Genomic DNA, 20,355 nt, shown 5'->3' with positions numbered 1-20,355 from the left:
TATGAAGCGACTCCCCTGCAGGTGGGGATCTGGGGGCTCAAACCAGGATCCCTGCCCCAGTCTTCAAGCTTTGCACTATGTGTGCTTAACCTGGTGTGCTATTGCTCAGTCCACATACTTTACTTTTTAAAAAAATATTTATTTATTTATTCCCTTTTGTTACTCTTGTTTTATTGTTGGAGTTGCTGCTGGATAGGACAGAGAGAAATGGAGAGAGGAGGGGAAGACAGAAAGGGAGAGAAAGACAGACACCTGCAAACCTGCTTCACCTCCTGTGAAGTGACTCCCCTGCAGGTGGGGATCTGGGGGCTCGAACCGGGATCCTTAAGCCGATCCTTGTGCTTTGTGCCATGTGCGTTTAACCTGCTGGGCTACCACCTGACTCCCTATACTTTGCTTTTTTACAAGATTTATTTCATTTATTCCATATGAGCTAAGGAGTGAGTTTCATTTGAGAGAGAGAGGGAGTGGGAGGAGGGAGAGAGAGGGAGACAGAGAGACAGAGACAGAGAGATACAGAGAGAGACAGAGACAGAGAGGCAGGGAGGCCAGAGCACTATGCTGGTGCATGTGGTGCCTGAGATGGGCATGGGAGTCTTAGGAATGCAAGTCCTGCATTATATCAGTTGAGCTACTTCTCCACTCACATGAAAATGAAATTTAAATAAAACTGGTAAAAAAAGAGACAAAGGTCATCACATCACAACAAGGGGTCAAATGAGATTTTCCTTCCTGAGGCCCCAGAGGTTCCAACTTAATACTTGGCATTGTAACAAGCACGGACTAATAAGCACTCTCCTGTTTTCTGGTTTTTTTTTAAATCTGCTTTACATTTTCCAGATGTTTAGGTAAGCCTCTTGGTAACCATGGGGGGGGGGGAGAATCTGTGTTAATAACACAAAAGAAGATAAATACAACAAGTGACAATACTTTTAACAACTGGGAGAAAGTCTAAAGTCATCAGATACAGAAAGGATTACAAAAGCTGGATAAGGGCAAGAGAATGGCTCACTTAATGATGGCCTTTCTGGTCACTGCCAGGCCACCCCATCAACTGGGACTTTAGTCAGGGAATCTTTGGGTTCCCACATAAATACAACGGGCCTAGACCTCTAATCCACCCCTCTTCTCCACCATCACTGGTCACTTCCATCAGGAATGTCGTCATAAGCCCTCCCGTGGGCCTCTCCAGGACCTTGCCTCACTGTAGAGCAGCAACGGCAGGGACTGCCCCACTCTCCAAAGGCAGTCTGGGTCAGCCTGCTCTGCTACTCGAGGAAGACTGGCCCTGAAATGAGTGCAGCCTAGAATGTTCCCAGTGTGACCACAGACTGCAAGCTCAGACTGACAGGGCCTCAGAGGCTATACAGGCACCTGTGCTAAACATAAGTATATATGGGCCCTGACTCAGATCAATGGGGTAAACAGTTAATTGTATTTATATATTTTCTTTGAGTTTGGGAGCTGTTCTCTGTCCTAATCCAGATATCTAGTTCTATTCTCAACTATGACACTACCTTCCCAGACAATATTTTTAGTTTACCTCCATGTTAACTATCAAACTCAAGCAAACATTACTAAATGCATGGGCCCCCAGGAACATACCTAAAATAGGTTTCCTAGTGGTTTTTTTTGCCCTAACATCTCTATTCTCATCTTCTTTATTCCTACTTTTTGGTTCCTGCTTATTAAAATTTTTATCCTTTTAGCCACCAAGTTGTATGCTACTATGATTCCATCCTGACTTCCCCAGGCAGATGATCTCACCACTGTGTCCTAGAATCTCATCTCTCCAGAGCTGTACCCCAGTAGGGAAAGATAGAAACAGGCTGGAGGTATACATTGACCTGCCAACATCCATGTCCGCCAGAAAAGCAATTACAGAAGCTAGAACTCTCACCTTCTGCACCCCATAAAGAATTTTGGTCCACACTCCTAGAAGGGTAAACAATAGGAAAGTTTCCAGTGGAAGGGATGGGGACACAGATCTCTGGTGGTGAGAACTGTATGGAATTATATCCCTATTATCTTACAGTCTTATTAATCAACATTAAATCACTAATAAAAAATAAAAACAGAGCCATTGCCTTTAGTGGAAACAAAACAAGATAAAGCCAAAGCATGATGATGGTGCCAAAACATATACACAAAACACAGTAGAATAAGTACATAGTACACAGTAGAATAAGAAGGAACAAGGAATCTACAACAGAACCAGAAAACTGTGAGAACAGCAAGTTTACAGTCAACAGTAAAATACAGTAGTTTGTATATGTTAACATTTCTGTTTTCCACATAACAGTCTAACCCCCAAGTCCTCCTCTGTCATCCTGTTCCAGGACCTGAACACTCTCCCCTACCCTAGTGTCTTTTACTTTGGTGCAACACACCAATTCCAATCCAAGTTTTGCTTTGTGTTTTTCCTTCTGTTCTAATTTTTCAACTTCTGTCTGAGTGAGCTCATTTCATAGTCATCCTTTTCTTCCTGGCTTATGATTCCTTCAAGCTCAATCCAATACCCAAAAGAGACCCCTCACAGAATGGAAGGAGATGCCATACATGCCATACATTAGACAAGAGGCTAATAGCCAAAATATATAAACAGCTTGCTAAACTCAACAACAAGAAGACAAATGACCCCATCCAAAAATGGAGAGAGGACATGGACAGAATATTCAGCACAGAAGAGACCCAAAAGGTTGAGAAACATGAAAAAATGCTCCAAGTCTTTGATTGTCAGAGAAATGCAAATTAAGACTTGACTCCTGTGAGAATGTCATACATCAGAAAAGGTAGCAGCAACAAATGCTGAAGAGGCTGTGAGAACAAAGGAACCCTCCTGCATGGCTGGTGGGAATGTCAATTGGTCCAATCCTTGTGGAGAGCAGTCTGGAGAACTCTCACAAGGCTAGAAACGGACCTACCCAATGATCCTGCAATTTCTCTCCTCAGGAACCCAACACACCCATCCAAAAAATATCTGTGTACACATATGTTCTTAGCAGTACAATTTGTAATAGTCAAAACCTGGGAGCAACTCAGGTGTCCAACAACAGATGAGTGGCTGAGCAAAATGTGGTCTATATACACACAATGGGATACTACTCAGCTATTAACAATGGTGGTTTCACTGCTTTCTTGGAAAGAGCTTGAAGAGATCGTGTTGAGTGAAGTCAGAAATAGGGTGAATATGGGATGATCACACACACAGGCAGAAGTTGAAAAACAAGATCAGAAGAGAAAACACTAAGCAGAACTTGGACTGGAGCTGGTGTATTGCACTGAAGTAAGACTCCGGGGTGGGGGGGTCGGGGAGGGTTCAGGCCCTGGAACATGACGGCAGAGGACCTAGTGGGGGTTGTATTGTTATGTGGAAAACTGGGAAATGTTGTGCATGTACAAAGTATTGTATTTACTGTCGACTGTAAAAAAATTCATCCCCCAGTAAAGAAAAAAGCAATCATAATAAAAAGATCATTATCTAATGACAGAGGGGTCAAACTAGACTTTCAGGCCTGAAGCACCAGAGGTCCCAGGTTCAATTCCTGGCACCATCATAAGCCAGAGCTATACAGTGCTCCTGTAAAAATAAAGCAAAATAAAATAGGGTGCTACAACTTGCAAAAAAACCTAAACTGTTTCTAAGCCTGTGAGACCTCTGGTGGTTATTGTTGGGGGGGGGGGGTGGTGGAGGCACATGTGGAACTTCTGGTGACAGAGAGGGAGAGACACCACAGCAGTCAAACTTCTCCCTTTCCCCCAGAGTCCCATGTGGTGCTGGGACTCAAATGTGGCCTGACACATGGCAAGGCAGGTGCCCTGCCAAGTAATCTGTTCTCTGACATCACAAAGTGTCTTAGTAAACCATGAGTAAACCAAATTCAGCAGCACATTACAAGCATGACCAAGTAGGATGATCTCTGGGGGCAGGGACAACTCAAAATGTATACAGGAGACCCAGCAGGGGCTGGGCAGGCCTACCTCCTTTATCTCCACCACACACCCCTGCAGAGACATGGGGACCAGCCACAAAAAGGGACTTGGGCTTCACAGGCCACAGAAAGGAGGACCAAGGTCCAGCACCCAGGCAGGGAAGACAGAGACACACCCGCACCCCAAAGGTGAAAAGCTAACAGGCTGCTCTCGGGTGCCCCTCCTGGTACAGGCGCTATCAAGCCCCCAAACAGGCTCACCTTTGCCAGTGACTGCTGCACTCTGCCCACTGGCCCCTACCTCTGCCTCCCACTCCTGCTGCACCAGCCACTCTACCCTGCAGGTCATCCCAACCCTATTACTACAACCCTGCACCTAAAACCATCCAGCAGGGAGAAGCGGGCTGTGAGTGGCACAGGAATAGAGTGGCAAAGGCAGCCTAAAGCAGTCTGTAGGAGCATTATCTCTACAGCAGTGGGCTGGGCTGGGGCCACACTCCATTAGTGAATTCCCAAGGCCCGAAAATCTATCCATGCACTAGTCTACTATATGCTATTAATCTCAAATTTCTGCTTTGACAGGACAACACAGACTGTTGGCCCTGGTTTTCCCACAAAGAAAATCATCCACACAGGGGCCTCACCAGCAACTAGAAGGAAACCCCAAATCCAACAGAGCTGTATGGATTTCCTAAGCAGAACTTGAGTTATGGTCCTAAGAGTGATCATCACAATGAAAACGGCAGTGGAGGGTGGGGGTAGATAGCATAATGGTTATGCAAAGAGACTCTCATGCCTGAGACTCCAGAATCCCAGGTTCAATCCCCCCGCACCAACATAAGCCAGAGCTGAGCAGTGCTCTGGTGTTTCTCTCTGTATCTTTCTCTCTCTGCATCTCTCTCAAAAATAAAATAAATAAAATACTTTTTAAAAAAAGAAAGAAAAGAGCAGGGAAGGAAAACAATGAAGCTGAAAAAGATGGGAATGAAATAATAGAAATCACCCTGAGGAATTCAGTAACTGAAGTTAAAAATATAGTAGAGTTGCCCACTAGCTCAAGAGAAGAGTCAGGGAATCCTTGGATTCCCACACAAATATAATAGGCCTAGACCTCTAATGGATCCCTCTCTTTACACCATCAGGGACATCATCACAAGCCCTCTTCTGGGCCTTCCCAGGACCTTGTCCTCACTGTAGAGCAGCAACGGTAGGGACTGCCCCACTCTTAGAAGGGAGGCTGGGGTATCCTGCCCTGCCACTCGAGGAAGACTGGTCTTGAAGTGAGTATAGCCTAGAATGTTCCCAGCTGTGACTATGAACTGCGAACTCAGACTGACAGGGACTTACACAGTCTCCTGTGCAGAATATAAATATATATGGACCCTCAATCAGGTGGGTGGGGTAGACAGTAAATTTTATTCATAGATTTTTTTTTTCAAGTTTGGGAGCTACTCTCTGCCCTAATCTAACTTTCTAGCCCTCTTCTCTACTCTGACATCTTCTCAGACAATATTTTTGTCCAACTCCATGTTAGCTATCAAACTTAAGCAAAAACCACGAAAGTCATGGGCCCCTAGGAACATGCCTAAAATAGACTTCCTAGCTTCTTTCTACCCTAAGATTCTTATTATTCCTACTTTATTGGTTCCTGTTCATTAATCATTTTGTCCCACTTTACATCATATTGCCTTTAAGCCACCAAGTTGCAGACACTATCATGATTCCATTCTGACTTACCTAGGCAGGTGACCTCACCAGTGTGTCCTGGAGCTGCACCTCTCCAGAGCCCTACCCTACTAGGGAAAGACAGAAACAGCTGGGAGTATGGATTGACCTGCCAACGCCCATGTGCAGTGGAGAAGCAGTACAGAAGCCGGAACTCCCATGTTCTGCTCCCCAAAAAGAATTTTGATATATATTCCCAGTGGGGGAGAAATGACAGGGGAAGATGACCAGAGGGATCTGAATTCCAACTCCATCAAGACCCAGGGAGAAAAGAGGAAAAAAGGGAGGGATGTTAGGATGTAGTACTAGGTGTAGGTGTGACTTGGAAAGGAAGAGAAGATGGGACCAAAGGAAAAAAAAGGATCTATATATACATGTAAACATAAAGATATTTGTAGAAATAATAGTTAATCCATATCTGCAGCCTTAAGAGAACTTCTGTAGCTTACAATGGAGGGGTTGGGGATTCAGAACTCTGGTGGTGGGAATGGTGTGGAGTTGTACCCTTGCTATCTTGAAATCTTGTAAATTAATATTAAATCACCAATAAATAAATAAAAGGGAAAAAAAAGAGGTAAAGGTAAAGGCAGGGGAAGTCACTCTCCCACCCTGAAAAGCCCAACTTAAAAAAAGAACCAAGATAAATGAAGAGAGTATAAGAGCATTATGGGACAATAAAAAGAGAAACATTTGCAAGACAGTCTTGCAGACACCTATCATGGGTAGATGATGTGTCAGCAACTGTATTATAAACCGCCAACCTTCCAATAAGGTAGAACAATAAACAGTTTTAAAAAAAAGGGGGGGTTGGGCTAAGTGCACATGGCTTGAAGCGCAAGGACCCATGTAAGGATCCCAGTTCGAGCCCCTAGCTCCCCACCTGCAGGGGAGTCGCTTCACGGGCGATGAAGCAGGTCTGAAGGTGTCTTTCTCTCCCCCCGTCTTGCCCTCCTCTCTCCATTTATCTCTGCCCTATCCAATAAAATGGAAAAATGGCCTCAAGGAGCAGTGGATTCGTGGCTCTAAGAGCTTCAAGAAAAATAAATCTGAACCTAATCTCATCAAGACACACAATAATTAAAATAGTAAACATCAAAGATGAGGAAAGAATGTTCAACAAAGCAAGAGGAAGGCAGAGAGTCATCTATGAGGGAACTCTATCAGAAACTAAAGGCTAGAAAGGACTGGCAGGGTGTGTTAAGAGTTTTGAATGGGGAGTCGTCGGGTGGTAGCACAGCGGGTTAAGCGCATGTGGCGCAAAGTGCAAGGACTGGAGTAAGGATCCCAGTTCGAGCCCCCGGCTCCCCACCTGCAGGGGAGTCGCTTTATAGGTGGTGAAGCAGGTCTGCTGGTGTCTGTCTTTCTCTCCCCCTGTCTTCCCCTCCTCTCTCCATTTCTCTCTGTCCTATCCAACAATGATGACATCAATAACAGCAATTAACTACAACAATAAAACAACAAGGGCAACAAAGGGAATAAATAAAATATTTTTTAAAAAAGAGTTCTGAATGGAGAAGATCTCCACCTAAGAAGACTCTGGGTTATCAAGCTGTTTTGAAGGAGCAGTGAAGAGATTTTCAGATAAGTAACAACTAAAAGAATTCCCGACCACAAAACCAGCCATACAAGAAATATTAAAGGGACTTATATTAAATGAAAATACGGATCTCCTCCACGTGGAGGAAAGAAACAACACAAGGGAACAATTAAGTCATATGAAAAGATTCTGGTCTTGACTACAGAACTTAGCTTATCAAGCAGGCTGGAGGTGGGAGGTGTAAACTTGAGGGGGTGGGAACAGAGGGAACTTGTGGAGGGTACTGGTGCTTTGGTAAGGGTTGAGGTGTGGTAACCCACTTTGAATATGTGGTAGATCGCATACCTGAAACACTTACACTCTTGTAAACTGAGTTACTTCAAAAGAAACACAGCTATTATTTAAAGAAAAAATGTGTGAGGGAGTCAGGCGGTAGCTCAGCGGGTTAAGCACACATGGCACAAAGCACAGAGCGGCATAAGGATCCCAGTTCGAGCCTCTGGCTCCCTACCTGCAGGGGAGTTGCTTCACAGGCGGTAAAGCAGGTCTGCAGGTGTCTATCTTTCTGTCCCCTGTCTTTCCCTCCTCTCTCCATTTCTCTCTGTCCAATCTAACAACAACACCAATAACAACAATAAAAAAAAGAAAAAAAATGTGTGAATCAAGCAATATGTATATATATATATATATATATATATATATATATATCACATTAATGAGAGGGAAATATGACAATTTTGATAGTTACATAAAAAGTGTTTGACAGATTTAACATCCACACATGGTCAGAATTCTAATATATTAGGAATAGAAGGGATGCATCTCAATAGAATAAAGAGCATGAACATGCATCCCCCAGCTAACATCATTCTCCGTGAAGAAATCTGGAAGCTTTCCTCCTAAGAAAGACAATGGTGCCCACGCTGGCCACACTATTCAACAGGACACTGGAATGTCAGCGAGAGACTCAGGCAAGGAAAAAGAAGAAAGTGCACATGATTTGGAAAGGAAGAAATAATACCGTGTCTATTTGCAGACAGTATGGCTTCATATAGGAAAAAAAAATCCTTAAGACAATAAAACCTTGTAGGTCTAGTCAATGAATTCAGTAAAATTAATATATGAAAGTTACTAGTATTTCTATATGGCAACAACTAGTTACCTAAAAAAGAAATAAAGCAAGTAATCTAATTTATAATAGCATTAGAAACAATATAAATAAATACTTAAGGATGAACTAAGCCTATGATGTGAAAGAGTTCTAAAAACTATAAAATAGCAATTAAAGAAACATTAAAAAGACCTGAAGAAGGCACCATAAAGTACTTAACCAAATATTATCTACTTAGACCTAAATACCCTCCTCACCTACTTCCTATGTCACATCCCTCACTCACTCTAAGTCTAACCCTGTCACATAAAGTAAGGACTACAAAAGCTGGGTAAGGGCAAGAGCCCAGCACACTTTAATGATGGCCTTTTTGGTCACTACCAGGCCATTCTCATCATCCAGGTCCCTAGCCAGGGAATCCTGGGACTGTTACCCCACAATCTTGTTGATGATTATTAAACTACTTAAAAATAAAAAGAAAGAATAGGGAAGCTTCCAATAAAGGGGATGGAACACAGAACTCCGGTGGTGGGAACTGTATGGAATTGGAATTGTACCCTTCTTATCTTATAATCTTGCTAATCATTATTAAATAACTAATAGCAAATTACTTAAAAAAAGAAGTGCAGTATATCTTGTGCTTATGGACTGGAAGAATTAAATTATTAAAATGTTAATATTAATAAAATGACCTGTAGAGTCAATTAATCCACATCTAGATTACAAAGACATCATAAAACACTGAATGAGAAAGAAAGACCACAGCAACACTCCACATATACGGTGCTGGAGACAGAGCCTGGGCCTGATGGAATCAAGTCCTGTGCCCCAACACTGAGCCAGCTCCCTGGCTGCTACAATGGCATTTAAGAAAAAGGAAGGAAGGAAGGAAAGAAGAAAGAGTCCTAATATCTCTATGGATATACAAAGGGTTTTGTATACTCAAAGAATACTGAGAAAACAATGGAGGCACTACACTTTCTGATTTCAAGCTATACCCTACAGCTATAGGCATCAGGTAGCATAAAAACAGACAGACCGACCAATGGAGCAGAACTAAGAGGTCAGCAAGAAATCCAAGCATACATAGTCAACTAATGTTTGGAAGGAAACTCAGTAGAGAAAAGACAGTCTAATTAAGTGGTGCTGGGATAATCGTATATTCACATGTAAAGGATGGAAAGTGGAGCCCTCTTACACGTCACAAAAATCATTTTGAAACAGATCAAGGATTGTGCAACATCCAGACAAAAACAGTAATAAAACTTCCTGACAGGAGTCAGGTGGTAGCACAGCGGGTTAAGTGCACATGGCACAAAGTGCAAGGACCGGTGTAAGGATCACGGTTCGAGCCCCTAGCTCCCCACCTGCAGGGGAATCACTTCACAGGCAGTGAAGCAGGTCTGCAGGTGTCTATCTTTTCCTCAACCTGTCTTCCCCTCCTCTCTCCATTTCTTTCTGTCCTATCCAACAACAAAGACACCAATAACAACAATAGTAACTATATCAATAAAATAACAAGGGCAACAAAAAAAGGGAATAAATAAATTTAAAAAAACCTAACTTCCTGACATGTCTTGGCATTGATTTTTTTGTATGTGATGCCAAAAGTATAAGAACATAAACAAATGGGCTTACATCACATTAAAAAAGCTTCTTTACAACAAAGCAAACCATCAATAAATTGAAAGGACAGTCTATGGAATGGAAAAATATGTTTTCAAATACTGTGTCTAATAAAAAGTTAACATCTAAAATATGTAAATAAGTCAATAATAAAATCCCAAATAACCTACTTAAGAAATGAGCAAAGAACCTGAATAGGCATTTCTCCAAAAATGACATACAAATGAGCAACAGGTACATAAGCAGATGCCTGATATCTCTGGTCATTATGGAAATGCAAATCAGGGTTATAGTGAGTAGCCAGGAGGTGGTTCAGTGGGCAGAGTGAAGGACTTGCATGTGCAGGTCCTGGATTTGATTCCCAGCACTGCGTATGCTGGAAGGGTGCTCTGGTGTCTGTCTCTGTCTCTGTCTCTGTCTGTCTCTCACACACACACACACAATCAACAAATGAATGTGTGTGTGTACTGTGGCCAGGGACTTAGGTATCTGTAATTTCACAGCTACAGACCAACTTTTCCAGAGTGAGATATAAAGACAGAGACAGAGGAGACATCCAAGCACTGAAGCTATCTCCATCATAATAGCACTCCCATGAGATGTACCTCAGTCCCAGCTCCTCTGCCAGACACCTCCCCGCTAGGCTGCCAGTACACAAACACCAGGGTGGGCAGGGACAGTGGGTGTTTGTGTTAGGTGCACTGGGCCCACCTCTCTGCAGGGCCTGGGACAGTGCCTGGGATCATGGAGGGAACCAGTGCTTGGGGATCTGCTTGCTTGCTAAGCACACAGACGAGGGTGCAGGGTGGGAGTGCACACTTTGCTACACGTGAGGCCCTGGGTTCCAGCCCTGGGCTACTATATGTCAGCATCTATTTAGGGGAAGCAATGTAAGGGGTGGAGCAGTGCTGTGATGTCTCTTCTCTCTGCCTCTTTCAAAAGGGAAAAAAAGGGGAAGAAGAAGAAGAAGAAGAATGGGAAGGGGAAGGGGAGGAGGAGGAGGAGGAAGAGGAAGAAGAAGAAAAGAAGAAGAAGAAGAAGAAGAAGAAGAAGAAGAAGAAGAAGAAGAAGAAGAAGAAGAAGAAGAAGAAGAAGAAGAAAAAGAAAAAAGGGTGAGGGGTAGTTCACCAGGAGTGGAAGTCACAGCAATGCTGACCCTAGTGGCAGAAAAGAAAAAAGAAAAAGAAAAGAAAAGAAAAGAAAAAGAAAAAGGGATATAAAGACACAGAAGATGGGGGATGGAGCTCAGTGGGAGGGCACATGCCTGTGAGTCTGAGGTGCTGGGCTTGAGTCCAGCACCAAACACTACAAAACACAAAATCAGATTCTTGGTGGAAAACAGCTACAAGTTCCTCAAAAAGCTACACGTATCCCTATGATATGCTTATATATATGTTCATGATACGTGATGTAGAAGCTCCACTCCTGAGTTTACTCCCATCCAAAGAATGAAGACTGGGGACTCGTGCACAAGTGCTCATAATAACCCAAACAAAGCACTTCAGGGGGCCATGTGCAAGTGACCAGATGGGCATGCGTACACAGTGCAATGCTGCTGAGTCTTTAAAACGAAGGAGGTGAACACAGAACACAGGAGCCTTGGAAATAATGGCTAAGCGACAGAAGGATAGTCTGACTTATATTGCTGAGAGACAGGAGGATAGTCTGTGACTCCACTTCCATGGACACTTGAGTGGAAATACACAGAGTAGAGTGGCAGTTGCTGGGGATCAGGGAGACAGGGGATGAGGAAGGGGGTGAGGCAGTTCATCTTAAGTGGGTGGAGAAGTTTTGATGGAAAGATGAAGGACTTCCGGGAGGTGTGGCCATGGAATAACTGGGACCAAATCACCTTTCCTCCCCAAACAACAAATAAATACAACAAGAGACGCAACTGAAGTCATAACCTACAGCTGAAAGTTCCGCAGCCTCAGGTGGTTGGAGTGGAAAGGGGTGCGGGCCGGGTTGAAGAACAGCAAAGTCAAATCAGAGCTCTGGGCGGTGCAGGCACTGAGCTGTGCCATTTTGGTGATTTCACTTTAAGTGCAGCAAGCAACATTGTTCCTAGCGTCCAGAAGAAAAGAGACAGGGGCTTAAAACCTCTCAGTCTTTGACTCAGGAGGGTTTTATCCTTCTTAATTCAAGGCAAGGACACAACATAAAACAGGGCATTTGTGACTGCAAGACAGTCCAACGCAACCCCCCCACCCCCACCCCATCCCACACGCACAGATCATACAAGCAAGGGAAACCTAGAGATCACAATAGCACCACCTGCTGGCCATCAATAACCAGCACAAAACTGCGCAAGCAGAGAAACAGAACTAAACAGCCAACTATGCAGTATCAGCCAGACAGAAATGAAACGGGGGTGGGGTGGGGGGTCGGACGGTGGTGCAGTGGGCTAAGTGCACATGGTGCAAAGCGCAAGGACCGGCGTAAGGATCCTGGTACGAGCCCTCGGCTCCCCCACCTGAAGGGGAGTCACCTCACAGGAGGTGAAGCAGGTCTGCAGGTGTCTTTCTCTCCCCCTCACTGTCTTCCCCTCCTCTCTCCATTTCTCTGTCCTATCCAACAACGAACAACATCAACAATGGTAATAATAATAACCACAACGAGGCTACAACAACAAGGGCAACAAAAAAAGGGGGGAAATGGCCTCCAGGAGCAGTGGATTCATGGTGCAGGCACCAAGCGCAGCAATAACCCTGGAGGGAAAAAAAAAAAGGAAATGAAACAGAGGAAATGCAAGGAATTACAGATTTCGAGAGACTCTCAGAGACAGACTACACAGAGCTCATTATAAGGACTCTCCAAGAATTTAAGCAAGAATTAAAAGAGCATGTTACTATGGCATTAAAATGCATGAGAGAGGAACTTATAACAGAGATCACGAAGTTCTTGAAAGAAGAACTTCAGTCAGAACTCCAGGGAGTAAAAGACACCCTGACTGCAACCCAGGCTCAGGCAGAAGGCTAAGCAGATAGATCCACACATTCAGAAGAAAGAATCTGCAGTCCAGAAGACACAGCCAGGCCACTCTTTCAACTCAAAGATGAGGGAGAGGAATGGTTCAGAAAGACTGAAGCAACTCTGTGAAATTGCAGACTCCATCAAAAGATAGAATACAAGAATGATTGGTGTATCTGAGGAGGAGGACAAGGCCAAAGACCCAGAGTCCAATTTCAGAGCAATTTTAGCTGAGAACTTCCCTCACTTAGGAAACCATCACAACATTCTCATCCAAGAGGCAGAACGATCACCCAGATTTATAAATACAAAAAGACCAACGTCAAGACACATGATTGTAAAACTGTCAAAAGTCAACAAGGAAAAAATTTTGCTAGCTTCTAGGGAAAAGAAAGAAGTTACATACAAAGACAGAGCTATAAGACTTTCAGCAGATATCTCTTTACAAACTCTAGAGGCACGCAGAGAGTGGAATGACATATTCAAAGTTCTAAAGGAAAGGGAATTCTAGCCATGAATACTGTATCCTGCAAAATTATCCTTCAGATATGAGGGTTTTCTCAAAATATTCAAGAACTAAAGGAATTTGCTACAATCAACCCCACCTTACAAGAACTACTGAACCGAGTCCTGCAAGAAAGGAGGAAGCAGAGCAATACACGTTCCAAACACCAACTGCAGATGCTGCCTTGATGTTAACCCGACTCACACAGACAGACGACTTTACCAATGTATCCTGGAACCCCACCTCTCCAGAGTCCTGCCCTAGTAGGGAAAGATAGGGACAGGCTGGGAGTATGATCAGCCTGTCAATGCCCATGTTCATTGGAGAAACGATTACAGAAATCAGACTTCCCACCTTCTGCAACCCATAATGACCCTGGGTCCATGCTCCCAGAGAGATAAAGAATAGGAAAGCTTCCAATGGAAGGAATGGGATATGGAATTTTGATGGTGGGAAATGTGTGGAATTTCACCCCTTATTCTATAGTTTTGCTGATATTTTCTATTTCACAAATAAAAGGAAAAAAAAAACCAGAAAAAAGAAAGATGAAAAGGTTTTGGGAATAGAGAGGCTAGGCTATTCAACGCCACTGAACTGGACCCCAGAAGTAGCTCTTTTTTTGCCTCCAGGGTTATTGCTGGGCTCGGTGTCTGCACTATGAATCCACTGCTCCTGGAGGCTATTTTTTTTTACCTTTTGTTGCCCATCATTGTTATTATTGTTATTACTGTTTTTGTTGGATAGGGCAGGAAGAGACCAGAGAGGAAGACAGAGGAGGAGAGAAAGATAAACACCTGCAGGCCTGCTTCACCGCTTGTGAAGCAACCCAGGGGCTCGAACAGGGATCCTTACACTGGCCCTCGCGCTTTGCGTCGTTGTGTGCTTAACTCGCTACGACACTGCCCAGGGTCCAGAAGTAGCTCTTAAAGTGGTATCTTTTGGATCAACAACAGTAGCGAAAGTTCCATCCTCTGAAGGGAGGCTGGACAACATACTCTATGCTACACCTGAGGAAGATGGGTCCTGATATTGGGGCAGCTTGGAATGTTTCCCCAATGTTCTGATAACCACAAAATGTGAGATCTGATCTACAGAGATGCAGAGGTTATATAGGCTCCTGAGCTGAATATGGGCCCCAGATGACATCAAATCGATGGGGTTTACAGTCAACAATATTTATACCCCTTTCCCATATCTGAGAGCTACTCTCTTCCCTGATCCAGCTTTCTGGTCCTTTTTCCAGCCATGACATCTTCCCAGACAATAACTAGAATCCACCTGCATATCAGATGTCAGGCTCAGGGAAAAAAAAACCTGCTATAGCCACAAGTCCTTTGGAATATAACTAAAACATACCCACTAGCTATCTACAAAATGGAGACCCCCCCCCCAACTCTTCATCTGCACTATTCAAGCCTTTAGGTTCATGATTCGTCAACAACTTGTTTGGCTTTGTATGTTAACTCTCTCTTCAGCCACCAGGTTCCAGATGCTACTGTGATGCCAACCAGACTTCTTTGGACAGACAACCCCACCAATATGTCCTGGAGCTCTGATTTCCCAGAACCCCACCCCACTAGGGAAAGAGAGAGGCAGACTGGGAGTATGGATCGACTTGTCAATGCCCATGTTCAGTGGGGAAGCAATTACAGATGCCAGACCTACCACCTTCTGCATTCCACAATGACCTTGGGTCCATATTCCCAGAGAGTTAAAGAATAGGAAAACTATCAGGGGAGGGGATGGGATATGGAGTTCTGGTGGTGGGAATTGTGTGGAGTTATACCCCTCTTATCCTATGGTTTTGTCAGTGTTTCCTTTTTATTTAAAAAAAAACTAAAAATATACTTCAGATTAAAAATTCATAAAGAACAAGTTGAAAAAAAGTGGTATCTTTTGGTATGAATTGGGAGAAGCATGCAGGAAAGTGAGCCTCGCCCTAGAGGTTTCAGAACCGGGAGAAATATGAGCTTTATAGAGAAAGGGGTGGGTTCCTGCTGTCTTAGGGTTTAAGAAAGCGATAGTTATAGCTATAACCAAATCATTTGGCAATTGGGTTAACTTTGAAAATCCCATTGTTAGGATATTCTGTAGCATACAAGACCTCGCCATAATTTATGTCCTTTTGTGCTATTTACTTATAGCTGTATTTTACAAAGGAACACCACCAGTGCTTTTGTTCTCCCTGGTCTAAGCTTTTAGATTTAATATTTCATAGAGCAAGTCATTATTAGAAATGTAGTAACAATTTGAACTCACTGTTAAAATTCAATCTGATTACTAATTTGACGTCTTAAGTGCTTAGATTGAAGGAACGAACATATACTTAGAGCTATGGTCTATGCAACAAAAAGTTTGAGACATTCGATCCATTTTTCCCCTTATAAACTGATTCATACCAACTGATACTGCACCTGCTGACCCCAACCTAACCAATGCAACCAGCACCACCTCAGCATGTTTCACTTCGGACTGCGTCCAGAGATGTCAGGTATGGAATGTGAACCCACCAGCTTCATCACTCTGGTGAGACCTTTCCTAGATCATAGGACTCCTTAAATTCATTTTGGGTGGTACACTTCTTAACAAACCTCAAAACCTAGATATAGACCAGGATCCAGGAGATGGGGCATAAATACATATATCCAGGAGTTGGGGAAAAACATATACCTTAAAGCAAAAGTACACAATAGTCTGCAGTGAGTTAATACTGTAGCAAGCAGAAAGACCTAAAAAGACACCATAAAGTACCCAATGAAATAGTTTCTACTTAGACCTAGATACCCTCACCTACCTTCCATTGCATGTCCCTCAATGACTCCAAAGCTAAAAAGACTTTCAAGCCTGAGGCCCGTGGTTTCAGGTTCAAGTCTCAGCACAATCATAAGCCAGAGTCAAGCAATGCTCTGGCATAAAAAAAATACTGGTGGCAAATAAAATTAAATATTAAAAATAAGTATTTTATTCATTTATTAATGAAAGAGAGAAGTAGTCTCTCTTTCTCTCTCTCTCTCTCTCCAACCCTGCTCAGTTCTGGCTTAAGCTAGTGCTGGGGACTGAACCTGGAACCTTAGAGCCTTATGCATGAAAAACTTAAAAAAAAATACTTTATTGTATTTTAATGAGAAAGATACAGAAAAGGAGGAAATGAGAGGGGAGGGAGGAGGGGGGGAAGAAAGGGTGAGGAGAGGAAGAAAGTACTGCTCAATTCTGGCTTATGGTGGTGGCCAGGACTGAACCTGGGATCCCAGAGCCTCAGGTGTGAAAAGCCTTTTGCAGAGCCATTATGCTGTCTCCCAAGTCCAGATAATGTGCATTTCTAACTACTTCCTGGGTGATACTGCTGCTGCTGGTCCACCATGGACCACAGTGAGTATCAAGGCTCTTGCTTGGGGCAAAGAGGAGCTCTGGAAAGCTGCAAGGTGAGCGAGTTCAACTAGGAAGGGGGGAGGGGAGGGGCTGTTCAGGTGAAGCGGGAATCAACAATTAGACACAGTTCACGCAGGTGGGTTTAGTTGAACATAACAGGCTTGTAGCCATTAGTTCAGAAGACTGTAGGTTCTGCACAATCTGCCTGAATTTCCACCACTTGTGTATTTAACATGTTTTTATTTAGTGAGACACACCCTCCAGAACACCGCCCCTTTCTGGGGATTGAACCCCGGGGCCCCACGCACGCAGGTCCTGGGTTCTCTCACCTCCTTGGTCACTGCCCTCCTTTTATAAGGTCAACTGCCTCACATCTCGCTTCTCCAAATCCTTCTCATCAAAAAAGTGGTATCTTTTACTACCACACAGAAACACATGCAAATACAACAAATTTTATTTGCCATCTGACTCAAGCACTGAACCTTCTGCAACACCTCCAGGGCTGAACCCCATGCCCCCACGCCCCCCAGAGCCCCCCACCCCCAATCCAGCCAGCCTCAGGCTGTCACCAGCTGAGCACCATGTTCCCACACAGTCTGCGCGCCCTCAGTCCACCCGTCTGGCTGCAGCCTCTCAACAGCTGAGCCCGCGGTAGTTCTGTTCCGTCCCCCACACACCTCCACCTCCATGCAGAAACAGAACCTGGGACTCTTGGATGCAAGACCTGTGAGCTTCCGCGGCACAACCCGCCGGCCCCAGTCGCTGCAGAGTTTGACTCTGACCCCCACCCCGCACCCCCTTTACTGCTCAGCTCCCCCAGCTCCAGCTGCCACCTGTCAGACATCCCAGCACCTGCCGCCCGCAGAGCACAGGGCTCGCTCGGGCCGCCCGCAGCCACCGCGCGCTGGCCTCTGGCCCTTGCTCACCCCGCCTGGTCCAAGTGGCCCCTCTTGGTGCTACTTCCGCCCCCAGCGCGCGGGTTCGAGCAGCAGCCCCGGAGCGACGACGGCCGCGCCTGCCGTTCTGGAGGCGACCTGCGGGTGGCGCGCGGCCCCGGGAGGCGGCGGTGCGCGCAGGGACCACGGACGGCGGGGTCGCAGCCCAGCTGTTTGCATTAAAGCTGCGAGTTGGGGTTTGGGGGGGGGCCCCGGGCGGCGGACCCGTGTGAGCTGGCGTTTCCCCACGACCTCGGATGCAGCGACGAGCACGTCGCCTCGGCTCCCTCTAACCCGCTGACCCCCTTTAACCCGCTCAGTGCTGCGCAGTCCCTGAGGGCCGAGTTGGTTTCTTTTGGGGGGTGGTGCTCCTAAGAAGCGCCACGCGACCCTGGCAAGGCCTCTCTGGGGCCAAGGCACAGCCCGCCCGCATCCTGCCCCCCCCCATCCCCTCAGCTGTGAGGAACAGCAGAACCCAGACTCACCTGCCCTTCCTTCCAGATTCCGGAGCCACGAGCTCAGTCTTGATTTGGGGACCCGGCGAGGCTGGGCTCAGGAGCCCCCCGGTGATTCTGGGGTGCACTTCCCTCGCACCCTGGGACGTCCGTGTGTTGGTCAAGATTTCAGTTTCCGGCCTCGCCAAAGCTTCCGGCCTCACTAAAGCTTCCGGTGCCGGAAGACCCGCCCACACGCGTGGCCTCGTGCAGGGGCGGCTCCGGCACACCTGTGCGGGCACGTGGCCGCCACCTAACCAACCTCCAGGTGGAGCGCTGCAAGCGGCTTGTCCTTTCTGCGCATGCGTGCTGTGCCTGGGCTTTGCCAACAGGCAGTACCCCTAGGTGATGGCCAACGCTGTCCTCCGGACCCCTTCCCGCTGCCTCCCACCCCCGGGCTCCCCAGAGCTCTCATCAAGGGTACCTCATCTTGTGGATAAAATGCTGAAGCTCTGAGGGGCTCTGGAGTACAACGGGCTCCCAGCGTATAGCCAGAGCAAAGCAGGTGTGCACGGTGCATCCTGCTCAGGGAAAACAGTGTTTAATGTGCTGAGCTATAGCTCGGGTCTTTTTGAAGTCAGAGAGAGAGAGAGCGAGCCACCTAGTGCAAGGCCCTCGCCTCCCTCCCCACTGGCCCTTGCCAGATGGTAGAAGAGCCACCAGGTAGAAACATAACCTTTATTGCACACGGCGTTGGGTCTTTTTTCATAGAAAAAGGTATTAACACATAAGCATCTGCAAATGGAAGCAAGTCCTGGTTTTCCTGGAGCTGTAGAATCGCATGCAGTGTCTCTGAGCTGGGGTTTCAGTCGTCAGAACCACCTAGCTGGGAGGAGGGTGTGTGTAGGGGGGAGGTGCTGAGTCTTTGTGCCTCTGCCTCAAAACTAGGGGAGAGAAATACGTGGATGCAGAGCTGGGAGTGCTGCCCCTGCTCCCCATGGGCATATCTCTCTCCACCCGTGCTTTGCGGGGTGGGGGTTGGACTTGTGCCATCAAGTTCTTTGTGCCCTGGCTTCACGGAGAAGAAGAAAATAGTTTGATTTGTACAAAAGAGTCCTATGTACAGGTGTTCATGACTTGGGGGTTCTGCCTGTTGCTGGTCAATCTCTGTCAGTTTAGTATAAATAACACAGGCAAACAGCTGAGTTGGGGTGCAAGGCCTGGGGCCCCTTTCCTGTGGTGCCCCTACACCAGGGTGTAGGATTTAGAGTAGGCCCCAGCACCCTGCTTCTGGGACCGCCCTACCCCCGACGTGCTCATCTCGAGGAGTGAGTCCCTGGAGCCCCCCATTTTGGTGTGTGGGCCCCCGGCCCGTGGAGGTTCGGTGCTGGGGGCTGGAGGGGCAGCACTGGGAGCCGGAGGGGGCTCGGCAGGAGTGGGGCCGGAGGCAGGGGGTGCCGTGCCAGCTGGGGGGGCTGGCATAGCCAGAGTCCGCTGAGGTAAGGTGGCTGTGGAGGCGGCAGCGGGGGCCCCCGGGTGCGGGAGGCCCAGGGGCTTGCTGGCAGGGTCCAGGGTCAGGTGTCGAGCCTGGGGGTGGTAGGTTCGAGCCAGGTTCCGGATGGAGGCCTCTCGAGGTGGCACCACAGGGCAGGGCTCCCGGCCATCGGCCTTGCGGAAGAAGGCCTCAGATTTGGCATACAGGGGCAGGTTGCAGTAGTCACCTGGATGGGAGTAGGCAAAAGACTATAACTTGTTCTCTCTGAGTTTTTCTTTCCTTATCTACTAAATGGGAGTCATGGGAGTCACCTCTCCCTCTCAATTTCTGTCTCTACCAAAAAAAAAAAGGAAAAAATTGCCACTGGAAGCAGTGGATTTGTAGTGCCAGCACTGAATCCCAAAAATAAACCTGGTGGTCCTGACCTGCCGCCCACCCCTACCATCCTTGCTCCTGAGCTACCCCCCACCCAGGAGTGTAGAAACTAGGCCCTAGAGTGCTAGATCAGAATGGGGCATGTGGGAGTCAGGTGGTAGCTCAGCGGGTTAAGCGCACGTGGCGCAAAGCGCAAGGACCTGCCTAAGGATCCCAGTTCGAGCACCCCGCTCCCCACCTGCAGGGGAGTTGTTTCACAAGCGGTGAAGCAGGTCTGCAGGTGTCTCTCTTTCTCTCCCCTTCTCTGTCTTCCCCTCCTCTCTCCATTTCTCTCTGTCCTA

The 20,355-nt window shown here is 46.3% G+C and overlaps 1 protein-coding gene across 3 annotated transcripts in view; it reads right to left on the bottom strand.

Moving 5' to 3' along the window:
- Positions 1-18,868: 18,868 nt before the first annotated feature.
- The window catches only part of DSCAML1 (DS cell adhesion molecule like 1), a 309,373-nt gene continuing 307,886 nt past the window's right edge, over positions 18,869-20,355 (bottom strand). For all 3 annotated transcript variants that reach the window (XM_007522968.3, XM_060179994.1, XM_060179995.1), the window contains one exon: positions 18,869-19,865. In XM_007522968.3, coding sequence (XP_007523030.2) covers positions 19,390-19,865 — 476 coding nt within the window. In that variant the 3' untranslated portion in view covers positions 18,869-19,389. The remainder of the gene's footprint in view (positions 19,866-20,355) is intronic.

The sequence above is a fragment of the Erinaceus europaeus genome, chromosome 20, assembly GCF_950295315.1.
Source record: "Erinaceus europaeus chromosome 20, mEriEur2.1, whole genome shotgun sequence".
Taxonomy (NCBI): Eukaryota; Metazoa; Chordata; class Mammalia; order Eulipotyphla; family Erinaceidae; genus Erinaceus; species Erinaceus europaeus.
This window is presented reverse-complemented; position numbering and strand designations above follow the sequence as displayed.